General features: G+C 46.4%; 1 protein-coding gene across 2 annotated transcripts in view; it reads left to right on the forward strand.

Annotated features, from left to right (window-relative positions):
- Positions 1-12,299, forward strand: part of SNX27 (sorting nexin 27) — a 71,056-nt gene extending 58,757 nt beyond the window's left edge. Inside the window, exons 8-12 of one of the 2 annotated variants that reach the window (XM_044002334.1) lie at positions 2,971-3,060; positions 6,303-6,452; positions 6,817-6,945; positions 7,303-7,362; positions 8,093-12,299. In XM_044002334.1, coding sequence (XP_043858269.1) covers positions 2,971-3,060; positions 6,303-6,452; positions 6,817-6,945; positions 7,303-7,362; positions 8,093-8,140 — 477 coding nt within the window. In that variant the 3' untranslated portion in view covers positions 8,141-12,299. The remainder of the gene's footprint in view (positions 1-2,970; positions 3,061-6,302; positions 6,453-6,816; positions 6,946-7,302; positions 7,363-8,092) is intronic. The other variant, XM_044002333.1, reaches the window with a different exon arrangement.
- The last annotated feature ends 772 nt before the right edge of the window (positions 12,300-13,071 follow it).

A 13,071-nucleotide genomic window follows, 5' to 3' on the forward strand; every position in this document is an offset into this window, starting at 1 on the left:
ATCATGAATCTTTTGGCATTGTATTGGATCATTGTATTGCTGAGAAGAGCTATTTCTATCACAGTTGATCATCACACAATGTTGTTGATACTGTGTACAATGTTTTCTTGGTTCTTCCTAGGTCTTTTTAATGAAGTAGGAGTGCATTTACTTGCATTAAGCAAGAAAAAAGATCTGGGACATTCACTCTGGGGAATGAGATGAGTTGGTAGGATAGAATAAAAGTATTATGCATCAGCAAGTACCCAGCTGAGGTTATACATCATTGCTTTTTAGTGCATGAAATCAGCTTAATTTTGCAACTTTCTCCTGTTTAAACCCAGGAGAGTTAGAGAAATCATGGTGAGGATATATGAATTCACAGGTTTAAAAAATAATGGAAGGTCAGTGGGGATAAAGTAATTACCTAGGAAAATAGAGGCAAAACATTTAGGTCAAGACTGAATATATTGGCAAGTGAAACTAGAATAGGGCATAATAGGTCAGTGTACTGAAGGCACTTGGGAATCGTCTTTCAATATTTCTGAGGTGAAAAGAATAGAAAAGATCAATGATAGTATTAATACCAAAATAAAGTTAAATGAGAAGACATTTGCAGCTCCTGACCCATATGACTACTTTCTCATCCATATAAACTTTGTGAGAATGGTCTATCCATATATTGAAGGTATCCTTGATGAAAACATGAGAGTAGACTTTCATAGCCAATTTTCTACAGTAGACCAATTTTCAGTCTCACAATTGACTAAATAGCATAGGGAATATAAGATACGACTATAATTATTGTTGCTTGGTTATAGAAAAATATTTGATTCACTAAATCTAAAATACAGTATTAAAGACTGTTCTCCAACATGATGTCATATATATATATATATATATATATATATATATATGTAGGTATACATATACATACACACATATATGCATATATACACATACATATATATGTTAAGACAATATAAGGTGTAATTTTAAAGGTTGTTTAGTTATCAGAAAAAGACTTGGTAAAAGTGTTTTTCAGTGTTACTGGGGATATCTTGCACAGTGTCTAAAAGGAAGAGGACTGGGGCAGCTAGGTGGTGCAGTGAATAAAGCACTGGCCCTGGATTCGGGAGGACCTGAGTTCAAATCTGGCCTCAGACACTTGATACTTACTAGCTGTGTGACCCTGGGCAAGTCACTTGACTCTCATTGCCCCACAAAAAAGGAAGGAAGGAAGGAAGGAAAGATTTCCTTCTTGACAGTGCGATGTTGCAGCTGCTCCTATTTGTGAATGACAGAGTTCTAGAATACTGCAGACCTACTTAATGAAATCTACAACAATGCCATTCCAGCAATCCCAAGCTCTTCTCTGACCTAGAAGCCCAGATTTTCAGCATTGGTATTTTCTCAGTGATGCTGTATGGTTGTGAACCATGCAACACCATGATTCTGAAAGAATCAAAGTTACAGGTGACCAAGTGGTAAGAGAAGTAACGGTTGTAAGCAGGTTGCAGCATGTCAGCACCAGGATGTAACTGGAAAAGTAGGTGGGCAATACAGCAAGAGAGAACAACAATGAGGATTGGCCTGAGTGTTACATCCACAACCACTTGTACCCACAACATATTAAAGACTTAGAAGATCAGTGCTCTATGGAGGATTTCTGGATAAGCATGAACACGAATCAGAGAAGTGGAAAAGGCCAGTTTTGATGAGGTGCTATTTGCATCAGGACCCTAATCCTGGCTCACCCATCCACTGAAGTAGAAGAACAAAGCCCTTTGCAGCTGGGGACTGGTGGGGAGGCAGATACAGTCCTTGGTGCCTGCACTTAACAAGTTTGCAGTCTCAAAAGGCAACCTGACAAGGCAGATAGAGAGCTGAACTCTCAGTCAGCTCCCTGGGTTCAGGTTTGGCCTCTGTGTCATCCTGGCTCTGGGAACTTGGGCAAGTCCCTTAACTTCTCAGTGACCCAGGCAGCGCTCTAAGACTTGACCTGCTTGGTAGAGGAAGTACCCTACATAAGTATTTCGGAGACCGGGTAAACTTTAAAAAAAAAATCTTGTAGGAGTGAATGTACATATTAGGAGTTAGCTGTGATGTCACGGACAAAGCAGACCTTGAGTCATAAGACCTGAATTTGGATCCTGGATCAAATGCTCAGTAACTGTAAAACCCGAGGCAAGTTACACGATCTGGGAGCTTCAATTTGCTTCATCTGTGAAGTGAAGGTAATAAAACTTGTACCACCGACTATATCCAGTTGTTTTGGAAGAAGGAACTTGGTGAAGTTTTAAAAGTAGAATAAAAATGTGTGTATTTTGTATGGGATTCCCTGCAGGCATGTTGTTTCTGCCCAGTAGACTAAGTTTCTTGAAGACAGGGACTGTTTCATTCTTGTCTTGGCATTCCCATCAGCTTACATAGTATCTTGCATTTTAATAGGTGCTTAGAAATATGTTTGCTGAATGTAATTATTATTTCATCCACATAGATAAAGTGCAGATTAGAATATGATAAATGTATCAGTATAAAGCTCTAGGAGAGCATATTACTGCCCGATGAGGAGATGAGGGAAGGTTAAACATTTGAGCTGGTCCTTGAGGAATGGCTATGATGTTGATAGCTGGAGATGATAGGGAAGGAGGCCAGAGAGAGGGAGGGGTCATGCTCCTGGGAAGATTAAGAGTAGCTCAGACAACATAATGGAGGGTAGTGTGAGTTAGGGCTGCAGAAGTGGACTGAGGCCAGATTAGGGGTGGTCTTGAATGTTAGGCTAAGAAGTTGAGAGTTTTTATCTAGCAGTCCATGATTGCTGAATCAGTGTACCTAAGAGTCATCCGTTAAACAAATAATGATCACGATGGTGAAAAAGGTCAGGATGAATAGAGTAACTCTGGAAATGAATCTGTCCCTCCATTTTAAAGACCTAACATTACAATCATTTTTTCTTTCCTCTCTTCCTTCCTTATGTTTGGATACCAGGCTGTTGATGATGTGAAAAAAGGTTATATCAAAGCAGAGGAAAAATCGTACCAGTTACAGAAGCTGTGTGAACAAAGGAAGATGGTTATGGTAGGTTTGTGTTCTCCTTAATTCTGTGATTGAACTTCCCTAATGCAAAACCTCTCCCAGCAGTGCATTTGCAGGGCAGCCATGCAGTCCTGGTGATCAGATCAGACAAGGGTTTTTGCCTTGGCCCGACTTAATTCGTTGTAAGATTTGGGGTGATTCATTAACCCCTTTGGTGTGCTTGGTTTGTCCCTCTGCATGGTAGAGATATTCAGGCTGCCAAGAAAAAATGAGCTTTGTGTAAGTGATGTTCCCTGTTCCAAAAATTTCTTCTTAGGGATTGTTAAGGGGGCCTTCTAGTCGTGGGGGTGGTTTTGTGACACTTCCCTAAAACTTAATGCATAAGGGGATGGCCAGAAACAAAAAGAGGACTGCTCGTATCCTTGCCAAGGTTTGTACCCCCTATTCATTCAGATATGTTTGGTTTTTTATATCCTTCCAGTTCTCAAACAGAGTTGGAATGAATTTCAGTTTCTGTAGAAGGTAGAATGTAGAATAGTGGTCTTCTTCTGACTCGCACTTAGAGATTGAAATCAGGTTTCAATGATTTCTTCTCATGCTGGGATCCTCCACACCCCAGTGTGCTCGGGCAGAGCTGACAGACAAGGGATTTCCATGTAAGTCTGGGCGTCAGATGGGGAAAATGCGCTTAGTGGTTACTTTTGTTACCTGGTTTGACCCTAGGCAGGTTGTTTTGGGAATTTAAATTCCTCCAAAGTGGACCTTGACCTGTTCAGCAAAGTGTTCTGCTCTGTTAAGCCCAGAGTCCCTGCTTTAATAATTCCTCTCACTCTGTATTTGCCTACCTTGATGAATATTGAACACTTGTAAAACGACCCTTGCTATACTTTTCACCTTGAGAAAAGTGCTTTGTTAGCTGTAAAGTAACATATATGTGTGAGTTGCTGTTATTGTTTGGTTAATGTGGGCACCTAGTTAAATAGTGTTTAAGGCACTCTCAGTGCGTAAGAGGAAAATCACTGTGTTGTAACTGGACATCCATGACCCTCACCTGGATATGGTTATAAACAAAGTCCCACTTTTGTTGTGTGGAAACTTTGGGTTTGTCTCATTGGTAAATCTTTTATCCTTTGACCAAACCCACACCCCTTCTCTAACTTTTATAAAAAATGGCACGCCATCAATTCCAGGTCATACTCTCCCTACCCTCAGACACACACACCCCTCCAAACAGAGATTCAGCTCCATGTGGTTGGACTCACTGGACTTCAGTTGACCCTGTGAGACTTCCCCACGCCTCCTCACCAAAGCCCAGGGGTTGTTGGTTTTCCTCTAGGTTACGGTCTAAAATGTCTTCCTTCCCAAATGGATGTCGATGGTAATAACTCGCCTTTCTACAAGCACTTTGAGGTTGAACAGTCATTTTCCTTACAACAGCCCTCTGAGGTAGGCAGTACCAGGCTTCATTCCCTTTTCCCTTTTGCAGATGAGGAAATTGAAGTAGAGAGAGGTTATAGGCCCTCCTGTGGTCACCCGACTAAGATGTTTTCCAACGGGGCTTTGGCCTTGGCTCTCCCGACTCTAGGGCCATCCCTGTTTCTGCCATACCTCATTGTTTCTCAGTGACAAAAGAACACAGGAAGAACCGGCTTTAAGGCTCCAAAATGCTTTGAGAATTGTAGAAGTCTTACCAAAGCATTTTTCTAGCTGAATCTGCCTTTTATTCAGCCCGTGGAGAGCTTCCGATGAACATGCTGAGAGGCTGAATCTCTTTCTCCCCAGATTCAAGGCTAAGCTGTGTCTGTGGGTACCAGAGGAGGGAGGGGGGCAGGGGAGAGAGTGGTGAGCAGAGCCCCTTGCTGTGGCCTGAGGATCCTCCCAGGGTCCTTTGCTTTGGCCCTCTAAGGCTGCCTTTATGATTCATTTTTGCTTGTTTTGGGTTTTATCTGCATGGAAATGTTAGGTGAGGAAGAGAGCACATTCCTAGGTTTCTCCCCCTCCTTAGGGGAAGCCCTGGTGGCATCTCTAATGGCCTCAAAGTTCAGGGGTTTTCCCCTCCCATTCTGGAGTTGTGACCTTTCCCTCCAGCTTCCCAGAGCATTCCACTCTTGTTGCCAGCCAGTCTTGTGAAGTTCAAAGGGGATGGGGGTGGGGGGAGTGGAACGAGGTTTTTATCTTTGACACTCTGTTTACATCCCCAATTTGTCTGTCTCCTTGAGGACGTATGATTGAGGGTGTGAAGGCTCAGTGCCATTGAATTATTTTCTGGAGGCCTCTCATGGAGTTCAGGACAGAATCCATAAGCCATTCTTCAAGATTTTCACACCAAGTTCCTTAGCTTCCTCTGAAAGCTCAAATGGCTTTTAGTTGGGAAAACCCCTGAGGTCAGGATCCTGGGCCATGGGCTATACTTAACGGGAGGAGATCTGGGGACGGAGCATTGAGGAGTCCTCCCCTACATTCGCTTTGTGGCACCATGTGTGTGAGTCCTGAGAAGCAGCATTGTAGACAGACTGCTGTGTGACTATGGGCAGATCTTTTTACCTCTTCCTCTCAGTGAGGTTTAAACGAAAACTGGTGTGAACCTTAAGAAGTGCTGTCTAAATGTCAGTGATCATTATTATCTGCCGACATCCATTAAACACTTAGCCAAGCATTTTATTTTATTTGGGGGGGGGGGTAAGGCAATTGGGGTTAAGTGACTTGCCCAGGGTTACACAACTAGTAATTGTCAAATGTCTGAGGCTGGATTTGAACTCAGGTCCTCTTGAATTCAGGGCCAGTGCTCTATCCAGCACACCACCTAGCTGCCCCTAACCAAGCATTTTTAGGAAATTCCTGTAGGGAAGACCTTACCCACTTACACCTATTGTCATAACCGAGATTGCTAACTTCCCCGAGGCGGAAAGAAAGAGAGGGATGGCAAACCCCTCTTTCCTGGATGTCCATAATAACAGATGCTGTTGGTCTGGGCTCTGTGAAAGGGACGAGAAGAAATGACTTGACCCTGTGAACGCTAAGATTTTGGACAAGAATGCTTCCGCTGTCCTCCCTGGCAGCCTCTCTGAGGCCTGGAGAAGCAGCGAGGGAGGGGGTGTCATTTCTCCCCTCATTTAAGAGATGGAGGGGCAGAAGTAGGACTGGGTGACAGGTCTCCAGGTGCTGGAATGTGGGGCAGTTTTTCCCCCTAGAACTTTCTTTGTCTCTTGTGCTTTCTTTCCTCCTAGCTTCTCTGTAGGAAGCTGACTTCCTAGTGATACAGCTTTACCCCTTCCTCTCCCCAGTACCTCAACATGCTTAGGACCTGTGAGGGCTACAACGAGATTATCTTCCCCCACTGTTCCTGTGACTCTAGGCGGAAGGGGCACGTCATCACAGCCATCAGCATCACGCACTTTAAGCTACATGCCTGCACGGAAGAGGGACAACTTGAGGTGAGAGCCATGCCGAAGGCTGGGGAAACGAGGGGAGACGTCACTAGTGAGGCTTCCACGAGGGAGGACGTGTGTTTGGTACGGGCTTGCTGCCAAGGCCATTGGCCACACTGGGAGCCCTTCTCCTTGGAAGAGAAGTGAACCACAGCTATTGCTCGGGCTGGCAAGCTGGCAGTTAGAGCTCCGTGGCTTCTTCCCATCCTCACTGTCCTGCTGCCGCTCTGGTTTTCCTTCCTGGCTGGCCCTGGCCCTACCCATGTCCATACCCTCTCCCCTCGCTGCCTGACCCAGACCCCATTTGTCGAACTGTCTCCAGCTCAGAATCGTCAGTGTTCCCTTGATGGTTTTGCTCTCTGATGTTCAGAACCAGGTGATAGCATTTGAGTGGGACGAGATGCAGCGATGGGACACGGATGAAGAGGGAATGGCTTTCTGCTTTGAATATGCACGAGGGGAGAAGAAGCCTCGCTGGGTTAAGATCTTCACGCCGTATGTGAGTGCTTACCTGGGCTGCATGTGTTGATAAAAGCTGGGTGGGCATAAAGCCGAGAGTCAGCCAAGGAGGAAGATGGAGATAACCTTGCCCTCTGTCCCTGTGTGAATCCCAGAAGCCCAAACTCTTCATGTCCCTCGAGCCCAGAGAAGGTGGTAGATGGAGCCCTTGTCTTCTTCTCCATCTGCCACAAGGAGGAGCCAGAAAGCTGGGGATGAGCTGGGAAGTGGTCTCCCCCACTGGGTGCTCTCAGCCTGCATGCTACTGCCTTGTCCTTCCTCAGGGGAGGCGGGGGGGGGGGGGGGAGTGTGGGTCCTGGCAGTGAGGGGGTGGTGAATGTGGCTGCTTCTCTTTCAGTTCAATTACATGCATGAGTGCTTCGAGAGAGTGTTCTGCGAACTCAAGTGGAGGAAAGAGGTAACTCAGAGCTCTTCTCATTGGTCTTTGCTTCTTTGAACAGAGGATCATTGGGACACTAGCCTGGCTCCTTGCTAGTGCTTCCTTCTTTCCTTCCCACTGCCCCCCATGAGCTCACATTGCATCCAGTACATGGCCCAAGGCAGCAGTACAAGAGAGACGTTGGTATGTGCTGGGTGGGAATCGGGCTGAGCAAGTGAAGCCCCTGCCCAGCAGACAGTGGCGATCGAGACCCCTGTCCTGGCTTGTCTTTTTCTGATCTCTTCTCTCCTCCTCCACCCCCAAACCTCCCAGTATGTCAGGACTGAATCAGGACCCCAGGTCCACAAGAGCTGCCCTGGCTTTGATGAGGAAGAGTCTCAGTCCAGATTTTATGCCTGTGGGCGTGTGCAGGTGCATTGCTGTCCCTCTCCTGGTCCTTGTCTGAGCCAGTACTGGGGAGGGTCTCCTAGGAAGCTGCTTTTGTAGGCACTCTGGTTTCTCTGGCTCTTTACTCTCCAGAAACAACTGAAAGGGTTTGGGAAGGAAAACTTGACCTATGGAACGAGAAGCGGCATTTTGATGGACATTTATCTGGATGGTGCGGGGAGGAGACACGTTCTGCCCCCTCCCCCCAATGTTACCTGCACGGCTGCTATGTCTCGGGTATTCCACACTGGAAATGTGTGGGGGGGCTCCCGAGGCTCCCTCGTAACCAGGCTTTTGTTTTTTGTCTCTTCTTTCCTTTCAGAACATTTTCCAGATGGCCAGGTCACAGCAGAGGGATATGGCCCCCTAGCCCCCCCTCCCCCTCCTTATGTCAGAGTAACCATTAACACTTCCAAAAGAGGAGAAAAAGGAAAAAAAAGAAAAGTCATTGTATTAACAAGCCCTAAACCGAATATTAATCATCCCCCTTTGTGAATTTCATGTCTATGGAACTGAGCTGGTAGAAAACATAGGATGGTCAGCAGCAGAAGCCAACCAAGTGGTCATGTGGAAAGCAAATACGCCCACCCAAGCCGCCAAAGGTGTTTTTGTCTTTTGCCCAGGCCTCACACCAACACACTTTCCTTGGACTATTTTTAAAACTGGAACTACGAACTCCATCCATTTGCACTGTTCAAACATATAGATGTATGTATGTAAAAAAATTATATATATATATATATACACAAATTAGCTGCACGTATATACATATATATATTTCTTTTTAAATTTCATATTGACGGCAGTACCTTTTTTAGCTTGCATTTTTACACACCTTTCACCAGGTTTCATTACTCTTGTCTCTCTCTCTCTCTCTCTCTCTTGTTCTTTTTTCCTTTGAAACAAACTTTAAAAAAAGAAAAAAAGAAAAAAAATTTACAGGGAAAATACCTCTCCTCATGAAGGACTTGAAAAGTTTACAACCTGTTTGGGGTTTTTTTCTTCCTTTATTTGTGTTGGGTGCAGATTCGGGCTAGAGGTTTGACACAGAGCCTCAAAAGCAAGAAGCTTGGTTCTCTTTGCCTTCCAAGAGATTGGAGGGCGGAGATGCTGGGGAGAGGAAAAGGGACGGCCACAGGAATGGCAGAGAAGAGTGGTCCGGCAGGGAGAGTGAGCTTAAGCAAGGCTGCTTCTCGGCTCTGAGGAAGGTGCCCCAGCTTCCATATCCTTCTTGTTCCTCCCCTCACCCAGCCACGTTCCGCTCTTTACTTCTCTGCTTGTCTGAGGAGCTTTCCCAGGGCTACATACAGTAAGGCCATGGCATGGGCACAGCAAGTTGTTCTCTGTGCTCCATTTCCTGCCTTGTGGTCGTCATGCTCCTCTCTCCACTCCCAGAATCATTTTTGCCAGGAACAGTGATTAAGGAACAGTTCTAGACCTGACAGCCTTGGACATGAAACGAGGCTTTGTATAGAGGAAGAAAAGGAAAGTAATACCCTGTATATAAAAGCACTTCACCCAACAAGAGCACCATTACCCTATGAAAGTCACACGTTTAACAGTAGTTTTCTGGGGCAGTAGTGTTAGGGAGGGATTTGTTCGTGATTTTATGAATAACTGATACCCTCAACCCTTTGCTCTGCCAACTGATCCCGACCTGCGCCATCAAAATCAGTTGAGATCCAAGGCAGGAGCCCCATGAGAGAAGTGGTGGATGACAGAAATTGAGACGTAGAGAAAAGGGGAACCTTTTCCACTCAGAGAGCCCATTCTGACTTGTTAGACCTTTGAACAAAGTAGTTGCGTTTGGAGGGCTCTGTGTGGGCTACATTAAAAACACTAGGGTTGGGGGCAACTAGGTGGCGCAGTGGATGGAGCACCAGCCCTGGAGTTAGGAGGACCTGAGTTCAAATTCAGCCTCAGACACTTGATACTTACTAGCTGTGTGGCCTTGGGCAAGTCATTTAACCCCAATTGCTTCACCAAAAAAAAAACAAAAAACACTAGGGTAGCCTGCGATGCTGCCGTTCATACTTCTCAACCTCTCTACTCCCCCCTAAAAAACAAACTCCAGAGTCATGAGGGCGGCTTGGTCAGCTTTATGGAAAGTAATTCTAACTTGAGGTTATTAATCTCCCTTGAGCAGGACTTGGAGGGGTTTGAAATTCATTTTTTATGATCTCTGTCTCAAAACCAGAAATGTATTTGCAGAAAGTTGTGAGTCTACTTTTCTTCCTCTCTTTCCCCTCCTGTCGTCCTGGCATCTGCCCACCTGGTGATTTGGGTCTGCATAGAACGCCTCTCCATCCCTGCTAACTCAGGTGGACTTGGAATCAGACTTTGCAGAGCTCAAGAATGTGCTGAAAGTTTAAAGTTGTGGGAAGCGACTCCACGTTTGAAGGCTTTTACACAAGATTGACGTTTTCATTTGGGGTTTTTAACCAGTTTAAGACTGAGCCAAAAGCTTTGGACAGAGATTATGCTGGCTTCCTCCTCCAAGGTGCTGGGAGGTTTTTGGCCACAGTTTTGTTCATGTTTCAAAATGATAGAAACCTGCCCCTCTCTGTCAGGAGGAGGGACAGACCAATCAGAGAACCCAAGAATAGCAGAATCGCCGGCCTCGGAATAGTGAGAGAGACATAGTTAATGTCATTTGGATTTGCCTGCCCTCTTTGCATGGTGATGGAAAGACCAATGCTGGGGAGGAAGAGATGAGGGAGTAATGCTTTCCAGATAATGTCCTCTTGATTTCCTTTTCAGTTTCCCCCTAGATGGTTCCCCCCTCCCCAAATCTCTACAGTATGCTGCAGCTGCCATAGTCCCTTCCTGACCCTGTACATTTATCCTTTTATGCGTGGGCATTCTGGGAATGGAGCCCCATGGGAAGATGCCCAAAGGCTGGATGTGATAGTCTGTGGGCAATCCCCTCTTGAAGCTGCATCATGAACAAAGCATCCCGTTTGCAGCACAGAGGAAGAGACCCTCCCCCCACCCCCAAAACACGCTATACCTCAGGCTTCTGGTGGCACAGGTCAGCATGGCTCCAGGGTCTTGCAGGTTAGGAAAATGAGCCCATCTCCCATGAGCCAGTGTTAGGTCTGACATACTTCTCTCCCTCATTTGGAGTTCCCTCTACTCCTTTCCATTCTGGGGTTGGTGCAGCCTAAATGTATCCCCCAGTAGAGCCAGCAGGGTCTTCCTGGCCCCCTCCCCCTTCCTCCCACTGCCTTTGGCTCCACTTTGTTTCTGTTCTCTGAGGCAAGTGCTGAGAGCTCTGAGGGACTGAGGAAGAGAGCCGACCTGGGCTCACTCCCGCGTTTTAGGGAGGCCCCCTTTGGCCAGGTCTCCTATTTCCCGAGGCCCATAAATCTTCAGCCAATCTCTCCGACTTTATACTTTGCAGAAGCATTTGATAGTTTTTTAATGGTTTTGTGCTTTTCCTATATCCGCTCCTAAGTCCCATAGGGAGTCAGCTCAGCTACGGTACAGATCTGAGGGTGCTCGTGGCAGCTGCTTGGCCTGAGCTCTCATGGAGGAATTCGAACCGAGGCTCCCAAACCACAGCCCTTGCCTGCGTTAAAGAACTCTGGTGACTGGTCCAAGTGAGGCCCTGACGGGCTTACCTCAGCCTCCTTGTAGGTCCAGGTCACCGTCTGGAACAGGCCCTCCGAAGGCCTTTCTTCTTCTGTCCCATTCCCCAAATCCATTGGCTTAGGGGCCTGGCTCCTGGGCAGCAGTGTTCCCCAAAGGTTCCCAGGCCTGGTTGATCTGTAAACCTTGGGGACTTCTGCTGTGGCCACTCCTCTCTTCAGGAGCCTGTCATCCCTAAGGCTGTGGGCTGGATTGATTGGTAGCATGTGAGGACCCCATCGTTGGCTCTCCATATGCCCTTCCAGTATTCCTTTCCATATTCAGTGGCACTTTATCTTGGGGGGGATGAGGAAGATGTGGTGGTGTGCATGGAGGAAGAGGAAGCTTTTGACCTTAGTGGTGGGTGTTGGGGATATACTGAGCTCCCCTTTCCCCCCAGTCTTCCTGTACCACTTCCTCTGTCTCTCCACGCCATCCTCCCCCAGATCCCAGCACGTCATTTCAAGCCTCATTCATCCCAGGGCAGCATTGCCTTGCTGTCCACACTAATAATTTGGAATGCATGGACAGTTTAGAACTATGGAAAGGAAGGCTAAAAGGAGAGAGGGAGAATGGGCTGGGGAGTTTGGGCCAACAGCTCACATGGAAACCAATGTTGTATCATGTTCCCCTTTTTGAACTTAGGATCTGGTCTCAGCTCTCTCCCCAGGCCATGCACTCTTTTAATTTATTTGAGAGAAACTCTAATTGTATTTTCACTGCAGTCTCTTGTATTTTTTATTTGTGATTTAAGAAATGTGAAGAGAAAACACACAGTGGCTAACAGTGTTTCTTTCATTCCTTGTTCTAGAGCTAACCACTCTACGATTGTTTGGTAATGTCACTTAGTGTAATTAATTGTAACATATTCTTTTAAATAAATTGATTTATTGATGAAAGGGCTTAGCCTCATGCTACTTCTTGGGGTTGGCAAATGGGATGAGCTCAAGGAGTGGGTGGAGACCCTCTGTGACTCCCAGGTGGTCCTGATCAGGACTGACAGGGCAACATTTTGAAGGCTGGGGGCCATCTAAAGTTCCAGCATCGTCTCCAGGGGAATTCCCTTCTGAGAATTCATTTTTCCCCACTAGAACTTTCCAGATCTAGGAGGTTCCTGCCTCTGGGCAGATCTTTGGGGAAATCACACAAGAAATTTAGTTTAAGATATCCAAAGATGGAAAAGGGAGCAGAGGGGAGGAGGTGGAAGTGGAGAAGAGAGGTTGAGGCTCAGTGTCAGTGACCCGCAGAGAAGCAGGGGCAATCTCCCTTTCCATTTCCCAGTCACCATTAGGAGTAGAAGGATTGGATGGGTGTAGTGTTCCCTTTGGGATCTAAGTTGAAAGGGGGTATGGCTTCTACTCTGGCATTTTTTGCTATGGTCATACCTTTCAAAGGACAAGAGTATATATCTTGTTTTTTCTTCTCTGGGCCTCTGGTCCATGGGCTAGTTCCCAACCCCTTGGGAGGCCCTGAAGCCTTTCCCTAAGGGTGTCTTTCAATGCAAGGGGCTCTAGAGTTGGGGCAGGACCTACCCAGGGGCAACTCAACCTCAGTGAGAGCTCAGGTTCATCCCCAGGCCATGGGGCTTATGAGTAAAACAACCTTCCATGGCCCTCCCCCTCACCATGCCTCCATTTGCTTTTTTTTTTTTTTTTTTTGGTGGGGCTATGG

Source organism: Dromiciops gliroides, chromosome 4, assembly GCF_019393635.1.
Source record: "Dromiciops gliroides isolate mDroGli1 chromosome 4, mDroGli1.pri, whole genome shotgun sequence".
NCBI classification, from domain to species: Eukaryota; Metazoa; Chordata; class Mammalia; order Microbiotheria; family Microbiotheriidae; genus Dromiciops; species Dromiciops gliroides.